This window comes from Caretta caretta, chromosome 5 (genome assembly GCF_965140235.1).
Source record: "Caretta caretta isolate rCarCar2 chromosome 5, rCarCar1.hap1, whole genome shotgun sequence".
Lineage (NCBI taxonomy): Eukaryota > Metazoa > Chordata > Testudines > Cheloniidae > Caretta > Caretta caretta.
In genome coordinates, this window is record NC_134210.1 from 131,673,060 (window position 1) to 131,693,731 (window position 20,672).

General features: G+C 40.8%; 1 protein-coding gene across 8 annotated transcripts in view; it reads left to right on the forward strand.

Moving 5' to 3' along the window:
• HOOK3 (hook microtubule tethering protein 3) overlaps positions 1-20,672 on the forward strand; it is a 142,980-nt gene that overhangs the window by 89,269 nt on the left and 33,039 nt on the right. For all 8 annotated transcript variants that reach the window (XR_007356890.2, XM_048851605.2, XM_048851604.2 and 5 more), the window contains 3 exons: positions 6,662-6,802; positions 12,621-12,708; positions 18,463-18,497. Coding sequence is in view for 7 of the 8 variants with exons in the window: in XM_048851605.2 (XP_048707562.1) it covers positions 6,662-6,802; positions 12,621-12,708; positions 18,463-18,497 (264 nt within the window). In the remaining variant the exon portion in view is untranslated. The remainder of the gene's footprint in view (positions 1-6,661; positions 6,803-12,620; positions 12,709-18,462; positions 18,498-20,672) is intronic.

Sequence of the window (20,672 nt, forward strand, 5' to 3'; positions counted from 1 at the left end):
AGCCCAACATCCGGTCTCTGTCAGTTGCCAGTGCCAGATGCTTCAGAGGAAATTAACAGAACAGGGCAATTTTGACTGATCCATCCCCTGTCATCCAGTCCCAACTTCTGTCAGTCAGACTTTTAGGGACACCCAGAGCCATGGGGTTGTGTTCCTGACCATCTTGGCGGATAGCCATTGGTGCACCCACCCTCCATGAATTTTTATCTAATTCTTTTTTGAACCCATTTATAATTTTGTCCTTCACAACATCCCATGACACCAAGTTCTACAGGTTGACCATATGTTGTGTGAAGAAGTACTTCCTTTTGCTTGTTTTTAAACCTGTTGCCTATTAATTTCCATGGGTGACCCCCCCAGTTCTTGTGTTATGTGAGGGGGTATATAACACTCCCTTTTTCACTTTCTCCATGCCATTCGTGATTTTATAGGCCTCTCTCATATCCCCCTTTAGTTGTCTCTTTTCTAACCTGAACAGTCTGTCTTTTTAATCTCTCCTCAGATGGAAGCTGCTCCATACCCCTAATCATTTTGTTGCCCTTCTCTGTATCCTTTCCAATTCTAGTAGATCTTTTCTGAGATGAAACAACCAGAACTGCACACACGGTGTGGGCGTACCATGGATTTATATGATATTTTTTGTCTTATAATCTATCCCTTTCCTAATGGTTCCAAACATTGTTAGCTTTTTTGACTGCTGCTGCACATTGAGCGGATGTTTTCAGAAAACTATCCACAATGACTCAAAGATCTTTCTTCAGTGTTAACAGCTGCTTTAGACCCTATCATTTTGTAAGTATAGGTGGGATTATTTTTTCCAGTGAGCATTATTTTGCATTTATCAATATTAAATTTCATCTGCCATTTGTTGCCTAATCGCCCAGTTTTGTGAGATTCCTTTGTAGTTAGCTTTGAATGTAACTATCTTTTTGTATTGTGCAAATTTTGCCACCTCACTGTTCACCCCATTTTCCAGATTATTTATAAATATGTTGAACAGCACTTGTCCCAGTACAGATCCTTGGGGGATCCCACTATTTACCTCTCCCCTTTTTGAAAACTGAGCAGTTATTCCTATTCTGTATTTCCTATCTTTTTACCAGTTTCTGATTCATTAGGGGACCTTCCCTCTTATCCCATGACCGCTTACTTTGCTTAAAAGTCTTCGGTGAGGGACCTTGTGAAAGGTTTTCTGAAAGTCCAAGTACACTGTATCACCTTTGTCCACATGCTTGTTGACTCCCACAAAGAATTCTAATAGATTGGTGAGGCATGATTTCCCTGTGCTGTGTTGACTCTTCCCCAACATATTGAGATTATCTGCATTTCTGATCATTTTGTTCTTTACTGTAATTTCAACCAGTTTTCCTGGTAACGATTTTAGATACTGACCTATAATTTCCAGGATCACCTCTGGAGCCTTTTTAAAAATAGGCATTACATTAGCTACCCTCCATCCATCTTCTATAGAAGCTGATTTAAGTGATAGAATACATACCACAATTTCACATTTTAGTTCCTTCAGAAATACCATTTTATCTTGGTGTTGTGTTTTACTGTTTAATTTATCAATTTCTTCCAAAACCACCTCTACTGATGCCTCAATTTGGGACAGTTCTTCAGATTTGTCATCTAAAAAGAATGGCTCAGGAATGGGGATCTCCCCCATATCCTCTGCAACGTAGACCAATGTGAAGAACTCATTTAACTTCTCCACAACGGCCTTGTGTTCCTTGAGTGCTCCTTTAGCATCTCAGTTGTCCAGTGGCCCCACTGATTCTTTGGCCAGCTTCATGCTTCTCATGTACTTACAAAACCTAACAGCAATTTTTTTTGTCTTTTGCTACTTGCTCTTCAAATTCTTTCTTGGCCTGCCTGCTTTACACTTACACTTAATGTGCCACAGTTTATGTTCCTTTCTATTTTCCTTACTAGTATTTGACTTCCAATGTTAAAGGTTGCCTTTTTGCCTCTAACCACCTCTTTTACTCTGCTGTTTAGCCATGGTGGCATTTTTTGGTCCTCTTACTGTCTTTATTAATTTGGGGTATACATTTAGTTGGAGCCTCTATTGTGGAGTTTTTAAATAGTCCCCTTGCAGTTTGCAGGCATTTCTCCCTTGTGACTCTTCCTTTTAACCGTCTTCATTTTTGTGTAGTTCCCCTTTTTGACGTTAAATATTACTGTAGTGGGTTTCTCTGGCTGTTTTCCCCCTACAAGGATGTTAAATGTAATTACATTATAGTCACTATTACCAAGCTCTTCAGTTATGTTCACCTCTTGGACCAGACCCTGTGTTCCACTTAGGTCTAAATCAAGAATTGCCTCTCCCCTTGTGGGTTCCAGGACTAGCTGCTCCAAGAAGCAGTCATTTATGGTGTCAAGAAACTTTATCTCTGCATTCCATCCTGAGGTGACATGTACCCAGTCAATATGGGGATAGTTTGAAACCCCCATTATTATTGCATTTTCTGCCTTTGTAGCTTCTCTATTTCCCTGAGCATTCTACAGTCACCTTCACCATCCTGATCAGGGGGTTGGTAGTATATTCCTACTGCTATACTCGTGTTGTACTCTTACTAATGTGACTACATTCAAGTAGTCCTGTTTGAAGAGGACTACATTAACGCAAAGTTTAGTTTGTACCCAAAGCATTCACATGGGAGCAGTTACAGCACAGCATTTTGGTGTGCACTGCTGTCCACATCCCAGGACTCTAATTCTGCAAATGCTTACTGCCAGATATAGTGCTTACTATGGTGAATAGTGCTCCTGATGTGTAGGGGACCACACGCAAGAGTAAGTGCTTTTCCAGCAAGCAGTTGCAGGGCTAGGCCCTTAAGTTCCTTCAGTTCTGAATCACTTATTTCTTTATTGATTCAGAACTGTGAATAAAAAGGAGATTTTCATATAGAGGCTTAGGAAAAGCAGTACAAAATATCTTCAATAACGGCTTCCTATGGTAAATAGGCAGCTACCATGTTTTAAAACCAGACAGAAAAGGTCTTGGGAAAGTGCCATTTAGCAGTGGTAGGCAATGGTAAGCATACATTCTGATCAGTATATTATACAGTCTGCACGTTATTATGATATAGTGAGAGTTCAACTATAATTTAGATAAAACCATGCTGTCAGTTCCAAGCTAAGTTTATCCTCTATTTTTAAAAAGAGCTTTCCCTTCTAATATTGTCAGAGATACATACTCTTGTGATGTACCTGTGTTTTCCATACTAATCCCAGAGCCCTCTGGAAAGCTTTGTTCTTTGGGGGCAATGCAGACTTCACCTTGAGCTATGAAAAGTTTGAGGTAGGGCTTTAGAAGGAGCCATGCCTACTATTCACCTTTGGTTCCTTCCAGTCTCCAAGGCAGCAAATTAGAACTCCTTAACTTTTTTCAGTCCTTTGATCATTTTCCTTTGTTATTTCTCCTTGGTCAAGAGTTAGTTTTTATTGTAAACAGTCAACTAAGCATAGTAATAGGTAGAGTTAGTGTCATAAATATAAAGGGAAGGGTAACCACCTTTCTGTATACAGAACTATAAAATCCTTCCTGACCAGAGGCAAAACCCTTTCACCTGTAAAGGGTTAAGAAGATAAGATAACCTCGCTGGCACCTGACCAAAATGACCAATGAGGAGACAAGATACTTTCAGAGCTGGAGAGGGGGGAACAAAGGGTCTGTCTGTCTGTGATGCTTTTGCCGGGACCAGATCAGGAGTGCTCTTCAGAACTTCTGTTAAGTTAGTCAGTAATCTAGCTAGAAATGCGTTAGATTTCCTTTTGTTAAATGGCTGGTAAAATAGGTTGTGCTGAATGGAATGTATATTCCTGTTTTTGTGTCTTTTTGTAACTTAAGGTTTTACCTAGAGGGATTCTCTGTTTTGAATCTGATTACCCTGTAAGGTATTTACCATCCTGATTTTACAGAGGTGATCCTTTTACTTTTTCTTCAATTAAAATTCTTCTTTTAAGAACTGGATTGCTTTTTCATTGTTCTTAAGATCCAAGGGTTTGGGTCTGTGTTCACCTCTGCACATTGGTGAGGATTTTTATCAAGCCTTCCCCAGGAAAGGGGGTGTAGGGCTTGGGGGGATATTTTGGGGGAAGACGTCTCCAAGTGGGCTCTTTCCCTGTTCTTGGTTTAACACGCTTGGTGGCAGCAGCATAGGGTTCAAGGACAAGGAAAAGTTTGTACCTTGAGGAAGTTTTTAACCTAAGCTGGTAAGAATAAGTGTAGGGGGTCTTTCATGCAGGTCCCCACATCTGTACCCTAGAGTTCAGAGTGGGGAAGGAACCTTGACAGTTTTTCTGTTTATAAGTATTTAGGGATTAAGTTGTTTCGGTTTTCTAGTCATCTCTCTCTCCTATCCTCAGTGTGATGGTCATTCTTCCATGATGGCAGACCCAGGAAGAAAGATGAGCTTTAAGACCTAACCTTGCTGTAGAGACAGGAAATCTGTAATGGTATGTCTACGCATCTCCGTGCCAGCAAGCCTCGCAGCCCGGATTGACAGACTTGGCCTCATGCTGCCATACAAACAATAGCTGTGTAGACAATGCTTTGAAGATGCAGCTCAGGCTGGAGCTTGGGCTCTGATGTCCCCCCCATCCCTAGGCTTCAGAGCCAAAGCTCTCGCCCAAGCTGCAATGTCTACACAATTACTTTTAGCGCGGTAGCACAAGCCCCAGTCTGTTGACCCAGGCTGGGAGACTCACTGTTGTGGGCTGTGTAGACATATCGTAACAGACCTTGATACTCAATGCTCAGTGAGGGGTGCTTGCCTCAGGATCCTCTGTCTGCTTGCAGTTTATTACTTGAGCCCATAACTACCTGGGTCTCCACTCTGGTTGATGCTGATGGAAAAAGATATAGCTTCTAGGGCAGAGTCTGAGCCATCCTTTATTTCAAGTCCCATCCTTGAGGCAAGTCAAAGTTCAACTCTGCGAGGGACTGGAATGTTTTGAAGAGTGACTTTGAGTTTGTTACTGAAAGCTTCTTCCTTGATATTGAGAGATCATGAGAAAAATCGGAAAAAGCAGCACCATCACTCCCTAGAGAACCACTCCTCCTCTATAAGATGTAGGGATAGTGGTTCCAGCAGGGATTGACAGCAAAGAGCTACCAGCTACCGAGGTAGGTTGTTAGAAGAAGGAAGGGATTCTAGGTAAACTGTTTCTTTAACAGTGAACTTCCAGGAGAAACACCACCTTTTAGATATCATAGCTCCTTTCAGTTCTTTCTTTCATTGGACTGTCATAAAAAGACATCTTATTTTAGAAATCAGAAATCCTGGTCTGACAGAATACAAGGGCAGTCCTCAACTTCCAGCCATGTGTTGCCAGAGTACACACTCCTTCTCTGGTGTATCCACCCCTTTGCCATTGGGAGCCTCCAGGAGCTAGTGTAGAAGAGAACGTGCCAGCTTTACACCATCCCTGACTTGTTCTTCACAAAGGGAATCCATAGCTGGCCAGATCCATCGTCTTTCTGACCCATTTACATTCCAGAATGGGTCTTATGATTGACCCCTAAGCTTCTTGTGCCCCTTACACCATCCAGCAGAAATGGTGAGCTCCAGGTTTCAGTGGCTGACCTGTTTACCCCTGTGTTTTGAAAGGAGGATGTGGAGCAGCATCTTTGCCCAACATTTATCCCTGCCAAGGGAGGTTATGCTGCATACTTTATATCCTAAGATGACCCATGTTCACTATCTTAACAGAACAAAATTCTTCCTTAAATCCCCTAGACTATTTGTGCGTTAAATAAGAAGCAATTTCCTTTGTCAAAATGGGTTAAAACCTGCTTTAAAAGGTTGAATCGATGGATATTCTTGTCCCTGATAAAGACTCGTTGGCACTGCTGTATGGAGTTCAGCCTGTACCTTTTACACAGCTTTATTCACCTCATTATTCTAAAAATCCAGTTTGAGAGGGGAGTCCTGCAGTCATTTAGTCTTCTCCTCAAATCAGTTCTCTCGGGTTTACCACTTGTCAGTCTTCCAAGTGTGGGTATCTTAACTAACAGTACACAAAAGAAAAAAGCAAGTTATTCAACTATGCCTGGAATTTTTTCAGTAGATTTAGTACAGATCCACATCCCCATTTTCTATCTGCACTTCTTTTGAGTCTGTGTTGGATTCCAATGAAGTAGAAACAAATGAAGGTACATGGGGGTCCACATCTCTTTTTAAGCTTCGCCTGGAATATTTCATAGCTCAAGACAAAGTCCACTTGTTCCCCACTGATGCAGGCTTTGGTGCAATATATAGACACGTTCCATGAGCATGGATCTGTGTAATAAGGTACTCAAGGAATGCCAGCTATGGATGAGTAACTTCCTTTTGTGTGTATTATATTTCTTTAACATTTATTAGTGATATCATATAAGCTGACGAATACTGAATCAAATCTCAAGCAGTTGTCTTCTGAAAATGACTGAATCTCCATCTAAAACTTCAGGTTCCAAACAGAATAAGTAACCCTATCACATGTTACTGTTTTGGTGGTTCAAGTGAAGTAACAATTACTTCTATCAATTACTAACAATTACTCTAATCATCTCTAAAACTGGTAAAGAGAAAATTATATTCACACTTCCTGTGATTTGCTCCTTGTAGCAATCTATACGATTTGTATAGAAGTTTTTATTTTGTTTCTCCAGGGAGAAACTCATTCGTCTTCAGCATGAGAACAAGATGCTGAAGCTTAACCAAGAAGGTTCCGACAACGAAAAGATTGCCTTGTTGCAGAGCCTGCTAGATGATGCAAATCTACGGAAGAATGAACTGGAGACAGAGAACAGGTATGAAAATACATTCCTTTGTTCTAATGACTGTTTTTCTAAATATTCGTACACCTTTGTCTTGTGAAGTCTGTTGTCAGCATTACATTACCCAGGTCAAAGAATCTAGCCATTTTGTATCAAAAAGCAACTCAGTCCACACATGAGCATACCTAAACCTTTCCAGAATTTGGAGCCTCTATCACTTTTCTATTATAGGTGTAGCTTGGCAGAGCATTCAGGATATTGACAAATGCAAGGTCAGAACGGGCAGCCTGTATTGCTTCAGAATCCCCTTCTCTAGTACTGCCACAACAAAAGATGATCCTGCATCCTTGCTACTACCCTTCTTTTCCCCTCTTCATTTCCCACCCATTCTTCCATCTCCTCCTTCCATTTGTCTTTTCGTTCTTTTGAAGACATTACAAGTATCTCCAAAAGGAAAGACCGATAAATATTGTTGCCAGTTAGAATCTCGTTAGAGATTCTGTCAAGTTGATTTAAGTTTTGTAAAATAAAGATTTTGCACAAGTTTAGAGCAATAGAAATATTTTCATGAGTTTTGTTAATAATTCCAGTGAAATTATTAGAATTTGGACATTATCCTGCCATAGTTGCAGCTCAAACATTGCAATATATACTAGTATCATGGGCATGTCTTTTCCACCCTACCGTGAGGTTGTGCACTTGTCTTAAGTGTAGGTTATATGTGGGACCTCTTTTGATGGTCTGACCTTAAAGGTTGATGGAACACAGTGAGTTTCCTGGTAACTTTGTGGGCAAATACTGTTCTACCAACTGACCATGCTCTCGATGGTTTAGTAGGACATAGGACTTCATAATAATCTTTTGTCCTCAACTATCAATACAGCTGCTTCTAATGCTCTCTGTCCCAGTTTTGTCCTCAGTGGTCACCATGATTCATTGATGAAGCAAGAGGGGAGATGGCTAGAGTGCTGTTGGTTGGAGTCTGATGACAAGTCAAACTGATCCTGACATACAGATTTTAAGACTGTATGTTATTGTTATATAGGAAGTAAAGAAGTGCTGTTCAGTCTCTGACAGTGGAACTGTTCTGAGCTGTTGATAGCTTGTTAAATGCTAGTGACCTCCAGTTAGCAAAACAGTCATGTTTTTCTCACTGTGGAGAATTTTCATGTTACTTTGAAGATAAAATCACTGGGATCCAATCTGAGTTACTTCGGAGGAAACAGAATAATATCTCTAGCGGGCAAATGCTAGGTTTTCTTTGCTGCCTGAGTTTTAGCCCTTGTTCCTTTCTAAGGTTTTTGAAATCCTGGGCAGCTTTGAGTTACAACCTATGAGATAGACCCATGTCCCTTCCCAGCTAGGGAGGGACAGTGGAGGGGAACTGGACTGAGTCCATTGTTGGTAGAGATCAACATTGTTTCCCTTTAGGGGACTATTGTTGAGGTCTCTGCTCAAGAAACCAGTCTTGATTATGACTATGTGCTAATGATTGACCAATGGGACATCTGCCTTTTTTTGAAGGGTCACTGAGAAGGTTGCAGCTCGGCAACTCTCACCGTTCCTGGAGTATTTGGATTTCCTTATATCTGGTCAGTCAGGCAGACTTTAAATAATGAGGCATATATTGCATTTTGTTCACTCGTGAGTTACACCTCAAATCCCAAACTCAGAGGTCATAAATTTTCCTTCTGAAAACAAGCATTCAGTGAAATGGATATCAAAGTTGAATTGCTAGGTCAGGCCAGAGTATAGATTAGGCAGGTGATTCAAAAGTTGTGCCAAGAAACCTTTCACCAAACGGCTCCACACAGTTGGCTCAGATGCCAAGTTAGAAGAATCCTAAAGACTGAAGTTTTCTGTATAGGTTATGACATTTTTCAGCAGTATCTTTCTTTACTTATATTTGGACATACTCATTTTTCATGAGGAATCTGGGATTTACACAATGGGAACCATGGTATTGATGCTAGTATTAAAGTCACTTGGTGGCTTCCCTGCCTCGTTGGCCTCCCAGTAGTCCTTGACCCAAAGCTATATGGTCCTGCTCCCTAACCTGTTCTCAATTCTTCTCTGCCTCAGTATGTCCTATAAAGGACTCTGAAGAAAAGGGATTAGTGCAGGTCTGCAGAGGTGGTAATACAGTTAGAGAGGTCCATTTACAGGTAACTAAAATTTCTCCTTAATGAACTACCTCTGCAGACCTCCTCTGTTGGTAGAAGGGAGTATTGATTAGCCGGTAGTATTACACTCCAGCAGGAGGCCTTAGGAGTAATTCTGAGTAAAGACTGTAGAACTAACTGCATTTTCAAACAGGCATCTGATCAAGTCCTAGAATTGAGAGGGTGGTGCTTTATAAATGTATAAATTATACCTTGACTTTAGCAAAGCTTTTAATACGGTAAGTTAAAGAAGTATTGATTGGACAAATGGACTAATTGTGGGGGAGGGATAGCTCAGTGGTTTGAGCATTGGCCTGCTAAACCCGGGGTTCTGAGTTCAATCCTTGAAGGGGCCATTTGGTCCCTAGTCTGCACCGCTACAGACTAGGGACCGAATGGCTAGGCAGCAGTTCTGCGGAAAAGGACCTAGGGGTGACAGTGGATGAGAAGCTGGATATGAGTCAGCAGTGTGCCCTTGTTGCCAAGAAGGCCAATGGCATTTTGGGATGTATAAGTAGGGGCATAGCGAGCAGATCGAGGGACGTGATCGTTCCCCTCTATTCGACATTGGTGAGGCCTCATCTGGAGTACTGTGTCCAGTTTTGGGCCCCACACTTCAAGAAGGATGTGGATAAATTGGAGAGAGTCCAGCGAAGGGCAACAAAAATGATTAGGGGTCTGGAACACATGACTTATGAGGAGAGGCTGAGGGAGCTGGGATTGTTTAGCCTGCAGAAGAGAAGAATGAGGGGGGATTTGATAGCTGCTTTCAACTACCTGAAAGGGGGTTCCAAAGAGGATGGCTCTAGACTGTTCTCAATGGTAGCAGATGACAGAACGAGGAGTAATGGTCTCAAGTTGCAGTGGGGGAGGTTTAGATTGGATATTAGGAAAAACTTTTTCAGTAAGAGGGTGGTGAAACACTGGAATGCGTTACCTAGGGAGGTGGTAAGAATCTCCTTCCTTAGAGGTTTTTAAGGTCAGGCTTGACAAAGCCCTGGCTGGGATGATTTAACTGGGAATTGGTCCTGCTTCAAGCAGGGGGTTGGACTAGATGACCTTCTCGGGTCCCTTCCAACCCTGATATTCTATGATTCTATGATTTAGGGATCTGGGGCAAAAATTGGGGATTGGTCCTGCTTTGAGCAGGGGCTTGGACTAGATGACCTCCTGAGGTCCCTTCCAACCCTGATATTCTATGACTATAAGGTAGATAGAAAGCTGGCTAGATCGTCAAGTTCAACGGGTAGTGATCAACTGCTCAATGTCTAGTTGGCAGCCGGTATCAAGCAGAGTGCCCCAGGAGTCGGTCCTGGGGCTGGTTTTGTTCAATATCTTCATTAATGATCTGGATGATGGGATGGATTGCACCCTCAGCAAGTTTGCGGATGACACTAAGATGCTGGGGAGAGGTAGGGATAGGGTCCAGAGTGACCTAGACAAATGAGAGGATTGGGCCAAAAGAAATCTGATGAGGTTCAACAAGGACAACAGAGTCCTGCACTTAGGATGGAAGTTCAACAGAATCCTGCACTTAGGATGGAAGAATCCTATGCACTGCTACAAGCTGGGACCGACTGGCTAAGCAGCAGTTCTGCAGAAAAGGTCCTGGGAATTACAGTGGACAAGAAACTGGATACGAGTCCAACACCATGCCCTGGTTGCCAAGAAGGCTAACAGCATATTGGGCTGCATTAGTAGGAGCATTGCCAGCAGATTGAGGGAATAATTATTCCCCTCTGTTCGGGACTGGTGGAGCTGCATCTGGAGTTTTGCATCCAGTTTTGGGCCCCGCACTACAGAAAGAATGTGGACAAATTGGAGAGAGTCCAGCGGAGGGCAACAAAAATGATTAGGGGGCTAGAGCATGTGACTTATGAGGAGAGGCTGAGGGAACTAGGGTTATTTAGTCTGCAGAAGAGAAGAGTGAGGGGGGATTTGATAGCAGCCTTCAACTACCTGAAGGGGGGTTCCAAAGAGGATGGAGCCTGGTTGTTCTCAGAGGTGGCAGATGACAGAATAAGGAGCAATGGTCTGAAGTTGCAATGGGGGAGGTCTAGGCTGGCTTTTAGGAGAAAACTATTTCAATAGGAGGGTGGTGAAGCACTGGAATGGGTTACCTAGTGAGGTGGTAGAATCTCCATCCTTAGAGGTTTTTAAGGCCCAGCTTGACAAAGCCCTGGCTGGGATGATTTAGTTGGTGTTGGTCCTGCTTTGAGCAGGGGATTGGACTAGATGACCTCCTGAGGTCTCTTCCAACCCTAATTGTCTAAGACTAGGGCTTGATTCCCCCTGCACAGCCTGACAGATCTCATCTATAGATACATCTCGGACCAAGTCAGCAGAAGCAGCCATGCTCCGTGTGGAACATGTCTTTAGACCTTCAGGAACTGGAACTCCAGTCTGATGATAGCAGAGCTAGTTCCATTTGAAGAGTGTGTAGAAAATGCTCTACCAAAGGATTCATTCCTATAAGCTACAAAGAGTTGGTAGGATACGGGTAATGGTTTAGTTTTGTCCAAAAGATAAGACCTCTTTTGATTATATAAGTTATGCAGTCATGGCTCACCCACAGGGCTTCGCAGTATTTTACAGAAAAAACAACTGTTTTAGTTACTCTGTTTTTTTTAAACTATTACTCATAATCATGAGTTAACCTGAAGTTACCAAATATACTGCATAATTGTTAAATGGTAGAACTATTTTAATCTTCTAGGTCATTTTTTTTAAAAGGAGAAAGACATAATAAGCTTAAAATGACATTTTTTAAATTTATTCTTTTTGGGTGATAGGAAAGAGCAGGCAAGTCATCACTGTGTGGGTTCATAAGAGAAAAAGCTGCATCTTTGACCCACTAATAATGAGTGTTACAGCTTCCCATGATGTCCAACTGGAAAGAAAGTCATATGAGGCATATCCATACCTGAAGTGTTCATGGACAGAGATGCTCCTGGACAGTGGTTCTCAGCCAGGGATACACGTACCTCTGGGGGTACGCAGAAGTCTTCCAGGGGGTACTCAACTCATCTAGATCAGTGTTTCTCAACTTCGGGGTTGCGGGATGGGTTAGGGGGTGGCAAGCAAGACAGTTGCTTGGAGCCCCATGTAACAGGGGCAGCGGTTGGGGGGGGAGGGGCGCAAAGCTCACTTAAATGCTTCAGCCCCAGGTGGTTGGACTAGGGCTTCAAATAAGGTTCACAAGAGAAAAAGAGGCTCAAGTATAACACACCAATTGATGTATTTTATAATTATATGGTAAAAATGAGAAAGTAAGCAATTTTTCAGTAATAGTGTGCTGTGACACGTTTGTACGTTTGTCTGATTTTTGTAAGCAAGTAGCTTTTAAGTGAGGTGAAACTTGGGGTACGCAAGACAAATTAGACTCCTTACAGGGGTACAGTAGTCTGGAAAGGTTGAGAACCACTGCTGTAGGAAACAGCAGAAGAGTTCGGCCATAATCTCTCTAAAGGCTGTTGCAGACTTTGAATAAATTAATGTGTCTTTGCATCTCTTGTGTAAGTGGGCCAGTACTGGTGGGCACAAAATGTGTGTCTCAGACTTTTGAATGTATTGAACTGTCAGTATATTTAAAATTAAATTCTCTGGAAAAATAAGCTCTAAAAGAGAGACAAAAATCAGACACAATTATTCACTCCCTTTGAAAAGTAAAATTTGTATCTGTTTTCTAGGCTGGTAAATCAGAGACTTCTGGAGGTGCAGTCACAGGTTGAAGAATTGCAGAAATCTTTGCAGGAGCAAGGTTCAAAAACTGAAGATGTAAGTAGAAGTGCACATCATACCTATATTCAAGTACCCACAGTTATCCTAACTTGCCCCTTATGTGATATCAGCTACATATTAAATTATGACGAAATAGTCCAGATGCAGATTTCTGGCAGCTTTTCATGTTCCCAAGTTTAGATTTCAGCAACATGGCCTAAAATTAAACTATGCCTACTTCTTGTAAAACGAGACTCTTGTCTAAAACAAATTACCATGTGTAGAAAAGAAGTGAAGTGCATTCCCTGTCTTGTCATCTTCAGTGTCCCTGTTCCTTTGGTAAATTCAACATTAATTTCAATTCTGTTTGTACTCTGTAGATTAGTGAGATTTAGAAAATCAAGGCCACACTATGTAAATTCACCACTCTCAGTACCATTTAGTAAAATATACTGTGGTTTTTGTTTGTGTTATTTTCCTGAAGCAAAGTCCTTCCTTACCAAAGAAAACCCAGGAATTGCTGTTATAAATGTACCTGCATAGTGCAAATTAAGGTTGAGATTTTACACGTGCCAGCGCCAAGAAATTCAAACCATCAGCCCTCTTACGAATACAGTATTGTCCCTTCGTGCATGCCTTGATAAACCTGACTGCCTTTTTAATGCAGTGTGGGGCAAAGGTACAGTTGCTGTGGAGGCATAGCTTAATATTCTCCACTGAGAATTGTTTGTGCAGATCCTGCTTTTGAGAGCACATGTTTTAAAAGCCACAAGCTCCAGAGCTCTCAAGAAAGCGGTAACCTTTGGGGTTGTGTGTATGCTCTCTTGCATATCCAAATGTATATTACTTTCTAACCCATAGGCGCAAGTCTTCAAGCTGTTGCTTTCTTCTTCGCTGTTACTGTTTAAAAGCAGACTTAGGGCAGGTCTACACAACGGGGCTAAGTCGACCTAAGTTATGCAACTCCAGCTACGTACCTTAGGTCGACTTACTACGGCGTCTACACTGGCGTACCGGAGTCGACGGGAGAACAATTGGCAGTTGATTTAGTGGGTCTTCACTAGACCCGCTATATCGACCCTACTGTGGATCGATCGCCACAGCGTCGATCCACGGTAAGTGGAGATAAGCCCTTTGTATGTAGCTGCTTATTTTGTTTTGAATTTCTTATTTTAATTTAATCTCGTGTTTACCAGTGTAAACTACACCAAAATAAACCATACTTACCTATAATTAGTTATAGGTTTTATATATACAATTTTTTTAAAAAAAATAAGTAGTGTAGATAATTTATTTTGAAGGTAGGTCTATGCCATTCTATTGTTCAAAGACCTACTCTGTGCCCTCAGTTACATGGATCAAAGCTAAATTTTTCTTGGTGGGCCTGGAAAATTGGAAGATCAGTATTGTAATCCATCTGGAAATGTGGGATGTTTTTTAGTTGTTGTTGAAAGTTTAAGTAGTTCCATTTCCTGTCCCATAAAGCAGTAGTAAAAATATTGTTTATTTCTGAAGTCAGGCACTTCTGCAAATCCAAGTATATGTGCTCCAACATGTGATCTGCATGGAGACAGAAATAGTTCATTTTGAGGGTGCAGGGCAAAGACAGAATTACCTGGGAATTTTTTTCCTTTGTTTCTTTATACAGGTAAGAAATCACTGGCAAAGCAGTTTTCTTTTCCTAATTTCTTTTGAGGAAGAGATAAATTAGTTATTAAATGTTGTTGTTATTTTAAAATCCACCTCCTGAATATTTTTGCCAGAGTTTCTTTTATGATAACTGTGTGCAGCTGTTTAAAACTACAAATGCTTTTTGTGTAATGACAGTAGGATAAAGCTGACTTCTAATTGCCTTTGAGTATTTATCATAAACGAATAAACTGTTTCCCACATGGGAGAAAAAGGCAAAACAGCTGGTGGGAGTTTGCTGGCTGCTGTAGAGAAATTTCTCCTATTGTGAATGAAGGTTTTGAGCAGGGCCAATGGCAAACAATTGTGAAACTTTGGGAAAATTAAGATGATGTCAATTATTTTTAAATGGAGAAAAATAATTTTTTCCTCCTATCCAGTATAGTAGATTCATAGATACTAAGGTCTGAAGGGACCATTATGATCATCTAGTCTGACCTTCTGCACAACGTAGGCCACAGAATCTCACTCACCCACTCCTGTGAAAAACCTCACCTATCTCTGAGCTATTGAAGTCCTCAAATCATGGTTTAAAGATTTCAAGGAGCAGAGAATCCTCCAGCAAGTGACCCGTGCCCCATGCTACAGAGGAAGGCGAAAAACCTCCAGGGCCTCTTCCAATCTGCCCTGGAGGAAAATTCCTTCCCGACCCCAAATATACCTCAGCTAAATCCTGAGTATATGGGCAAGATTCACCAGCCAGACACTACAGAAAATTCTTTCCTGGGTAACCCAGATCCCACCCCATCTAACATCCCATCACAGGCCATTAGGCCTATTTACCATGAATATTTAAAGATCAATTAATTACCAAAACCATGTTATCCCATCATACCATCTCCTCCATAAACTTATCCAGTTTAATCTTAAAGCCAGATAGATCTTTTGCCCCCACTCCATCCCTTGGAAGGCTATTCCAAAACTTCACTCCTCTGATGGTTAGAAACCTTCATCTAATTTGAAGTCTAAACTTCCCAATAACCAGGTTATATCCATTTGTTCTTGTGTCCACATTGGTACTGAGCTTAAATAATTCCTCTCCCTCTCCGGTATTTATCCCTCTGATATAGTTATAGAGAGCAATCATATCTCCCCTCAACCTTCTTTTAGTTAGGCTAAACAAGCCAAGCTCCTTGAGTCTCCTTTCATAAAACAAGTTTTCCATTCCTGGGATCATCCTCGTAGCCCTTCTCTGTACCTGTTTCAGTTTGAATTCATCCTTCTTAAACATGGGAGACCAGAACTGCACACAGTATTCCAGGTGAGGTCTCACCAGTGCCTTGTGTAACGGTACTAAAACCTCCTTATCCCTACTGGAAATACCTCTCCTGATGCATCCCAAGACTGTAGTCGTAAGGGTTACTTGTAACAACAATAGGTACAACATTTTGAGACAGAAATGTGTTTTTCAACTTGGCAATGGCCTTTAAAAGGGTTTGCTATACATTTTTGTAGCACATCATTTTTACTTAGTTATTTAACTCAAATATATTTGTTACTGTCCCTGAAAATCTTTATATAGTGCTGTAGGTATGTGCAGCAATCTCAAATGGGTAAAATGTGCCATATAAATATCAGCTTGACTACAGTGCAATACAGAACTCATGCATAGGGTGCATAATGCATCCTTTTGCCTAATCTGCCATCACTGATAAGTTATAACTCAGTTCTCACCTTTGTACCTCTTCTTTTTAGTGTTTATATTGTATCCATCCCAGTGAGATTACATGTCCTTTAGAGTAGGAACCTATCTCAGTTGTGTTTCTAATGCACAATTAACATCTTTGGCGTTGCACAAGTAATAAAAACAAAAGCAAATGCATGCAGGCAAAATCAACTCCGTTAAACGGCCACTTGTGGTCTCTACATAACTGATCAGAGCACTAAGTGGGACACCCAGATTTGAATCTTGGTTTAGTCTTCTACTCCCAAGACCTGAAGGAGACTGGACACTACTAATGCCTTGATCCTTCCTCTTTGAAGTCAATGGGAATAATTGAGTCCTAAGTGTCCAGGGATAAAATACCTTGTGACTATACCACATCTCCTTTACCAGGTGATATATGCAACAGTTTGTAACAGTTGTTTAAAGGAGCCATATGCCTGTCTTCCATTACATTTGGTACAGAGACAGCAAAAGTAAAAGGAAAAATTCCAAGGATGAAGGGACCAAAAACCACACAGGGTTGGATTCTTAGTTGGTGTAAATTGCTGTAATGCCATTGAAGTTGGATTTTCACCAGTTTGTACCACTTGAGCGTCTGGTCCATAACCTTTTGCCAGAATAGGAAGTATATCAAGGAAGTCCCACTCGGAAATAATCAGAGCCTGTCCTCAGAAACAGGGAGGAGAGTGAGTGTAAAAACAGTGTTTTAAAATGCTTAGACCAGCTGAGAGTTTTTCTTGGACTGCACTTAAATGGTCCATACTTGGCTGTGTAGTTAATCCCCTGTTGAGGGGAATTTGGAGGTAGAGCAGTGACTTCATCATTGTACCTTTGCTGGTTATTATTATGTGAATTACATTAGTGCCTAGTAGCCCCGGTCAAGGCCCAGGACCCCATTATACTAGGCACTGTACAAGCAGAACAAAAAGGTGGACTCTTCCCCCAAAGAGCTTACGTTGTTTGGCTTGTATATAATGATGATCAGTGTGAATTGAAAATAGTAATGCAGATTAATTTGACGTGAGATGTTCTGCTCAAAGTCACTCTCCCCAAAATAAATATTTTTCTACATCATGGCCCACAGGTCCATCCAACAGACTACATATTGTTTGACTGTTTTGTCACTAACATGGGCACGCCTTCAAAATGACTCTTAAAAACAGCAACTACTCTCCTATGAAACTCTAGTTTGAGTATGCTGGTTCACATATTTGCTTCTTTACTACTTTTATATTGTTTGTTTTTAGTGTGGAGGCGGAAAAGCATTCATCGGGTACGTCTGGCCTGCAAATAAAAACCCACAGCAGGCCTGTGACAGCTGACTCAGGCTCGCAGCGCCAGGACTATGGGGCTGTTTCATTGCAGTGTAGACTTCCAGGCACAGTTGCAGCTGGGATGGGATAGCCCCGGGTGTCTAACTGCTGTGTAGACGTACCCACACGCTTCAACGCAGTATAGATAATTTGTGCTAGCTTTCTAAAAGTCCCCAGAAAATGAGACAGGATAATGAAACGATTAAGGACAGAGAGGAAGGGAAAATGTGCATATATTCACCCCACCCATAAATAGTTTTAACTTTTTCTGTTCATGAGTAACTAAATAGTTTCTTCTCTTGGCTGCTGTTTTTGCTTCATACTAATATGTTCTCTCTGTCTCTTGGCATGGGTTTCTGCTCAAGGCTATTGTGAGTATGGCTTTCTGTTTCATTAACACTATTATGTTTTTAGGCATTTATGGTTTTGATAAAAAATGAGATGCTTAAATATGTAAAGTTACATTTTGTCACAAATGAAAAATTATTTTGAAGCTTTTTTTAAAAAAAATGTTTATCCAGCTGTGACTTAACCACAAGGTACAGCTTAGGACACCACAGGTGTAAGGTATTTGTGCATCTGTAGTCAAACAGTAAAGACATGAGAACAAAGAACAGGGGAAAAAAATGTAAAGAAAAAAGTTGAGGCTGACCTCCTGTCCCTACTGAAGTCAGTGGTGAAACTTCCATTGATTTTGGTGGGACCAGGGTTTTAGACCGATTTATTTTAAAAGTGATGTTTCTTTAATGCTTTAGTAGTGCAACTCTTCACAAAAGCTTGCTGCGCTGTCTTTTAGTTTCAGATAAAGAAGTTTGTATTACCCTGCAAACATACCAGAGCATGGAGAAAAGAAAACAAATGAAACAGAATTTTTTTTCTAATAAATTGATCTATTCAGTATTGCTCCAATTTCAGAGAAATGGTTGTAAAGCATCCTAACTTCCGTGTGATCATATAACTGTCAAGGGAAGGATAATTACTACAGTACCATAGAGAACTGCTGTAAATGTTTGCTATGAACAGAATGAAATGAAAATATGGCAGCTTTGGTATAAATATAAAATTATGTTTTTCACCATAACTGATATAATCTAAATTTCCACAATTTTTTAAATAATTAACACACTTAACTTTCTATTTTAGTCAATTCTTCTGAAAAAGAAGCTCGAAGAACATCTGTAAGTAATAAAACTTTCCTGTATTGTTTTTGTAATATGAAATAGAAATACTGACTTTCTGTACATTGGAGAATGCTTAGCCAGTAGCAATAGCAGGAAGGTAGCCACTCATTAATGATTTGGAAGATATGTAAGCAACAGAAGTGTAGACAGTCAAATATACCTAAGGAAGCCATTATTCAAGTATTATTTACATCTTGTAGAGAAAGACTTTGCCAAAGAAAAATAATTAAGGAAGAATAATCATTTTATGGTGTTAGAAAATTTGATTAAAAATTTTGTAAAGCTTAAATCAAGAGGAATAGTTCATGGTGTCCTGAAGAAAGCACTTTAATATAAACAGTATTTACTTGTCCATTTTTAAGTATATGTTATAGCAGTGGTTCTCAACCATGGGTACGCAGAGGTCTTCCAAGGGGTTCATCAACTCATCTAGTTATTTGTCTAGTTTTACAACAGACAACATAAAAAGAACTAGGAAAGTCAGTACAAACTAAGATTTCATACAGACAATGACTTGTTTATACTGCTCTGTGTACTATACACTGAAATGTAAGTACAATATATATATTCCAATTGATTTATTTTATAATCATATGGTAAAAATGAGAAAGTCAGCTATTTTACTGTGACACTTTTGTATTTTTATGTCTGATTTTGTAACCTTTAAGTGAGGTGAAACTTAGGGGTACACAAGACAAATCAGACTCCTGAAAGGGGTACGGTAGTCTGGAAAGGTTCAGAGCCACTGCATTATGAAAGATAATAAAAAATAAGGTAGGTGAGGTAATAGCTTTTATTGGACCAACTTGTGTTAGTGGAAGGTACAAGCTTTTGAGCACAGTTCTCTTCTTTATGTCTGGGGAAAGAAGAAGAGTGTCCGGGCTAAATACAGGCTGGGACAGATTAAGCAGAAGGGGTAATGCATTTGGAAGTAGTCACTTTAAATGAAGTAGGCAGCTGGGGGTCAGATTGTTATTCATAAAGGGTTTGAAGTGGGCAATTAAGGGTAACAGGCAGAGTGCCGTGTTATAAATTGCTGTAATGAGTCATAAAACCAATGTTCATGTAAGATCATGGTTTTTGGTGTCTAGCAGAATTATAAATTTTAATTTCCAGGCTCGCCTTTTGAAGGTGGTGTGCTGGTTGCCTTTGAGGATCTATCTAGAGATCATGCAGGAAACCCAAAATAATTATCAAAAAACCTGATGACAGACATCCAACACAAAAACAGAAAGTGGAACCAACTACGTCAGCTCCACGACCAACAGAACACCACCTCTCGGAGAAACCAAGACACTATTACCCATCATAGGACAAAAAGCAATGGGCTTAAATTGCAGGAAGGGAGGTTTAGGTTGGATGTTAGGAAAAACTTCCTAACTGTCAGGGTGGTTAAGCACTGGAATAAATTGCCTAGGGAGGACAAATCTCCATCATTGGAGATTTTAAAGAGCAGGTTAGACAAATACCTGTGAGGAGTGGTCTAGATAATACTTAGTCCTGCTATGAGTGCAGGGAACTGGACCTCTTGAGGTCACAGAATCATAGAATATCAGGGTTGGAAGGGACCTCAGGAGGTCATCTAGTCCAACCCCCTGCTCAAAGCAGGACCAATCCCCAATTTTTTCCCCAGATCCCTAAATGGACCCCTCAAGGATTGAACTCACAACCCTGGGATTAGCAGGCCAATGCTCAAACCACTGAGCTATCCCTCCTCCGTCCCATGGTCCCTTCCAGTCCTATGATTCTGTTGTATGGGGACACCACATGACACCCCAACATCATCAACCTATCAAGACTACTCCTAAACAGAACTGAAGTATCTGTACTCTGCAAGGTACTGATCTTCTGTCCCACCACAGAACCTGATACTCTACTAACATGTGGAGAACTAGAAGAATTCTTCCACTGACTCCACCTCAAGGAATTTTTTCACAACAAGGACATCGCCCACTGCCCCACTAACAGTCATAAGAAAAAAGAATAATCTGACTGAACACTCTCCCCCTGCCCCGTGGATGAAACCACACACTGGATCATTACATTGATTACTTCAGAAAAAAACATACTCTGAAATCCTCAACCAGCATTATAACCACCACAGTCTCTACCGCCAAGAGGATAGTTATACAGTCCCTGAAATCAGCCACCAGATCAAACCTTCAGACAAAG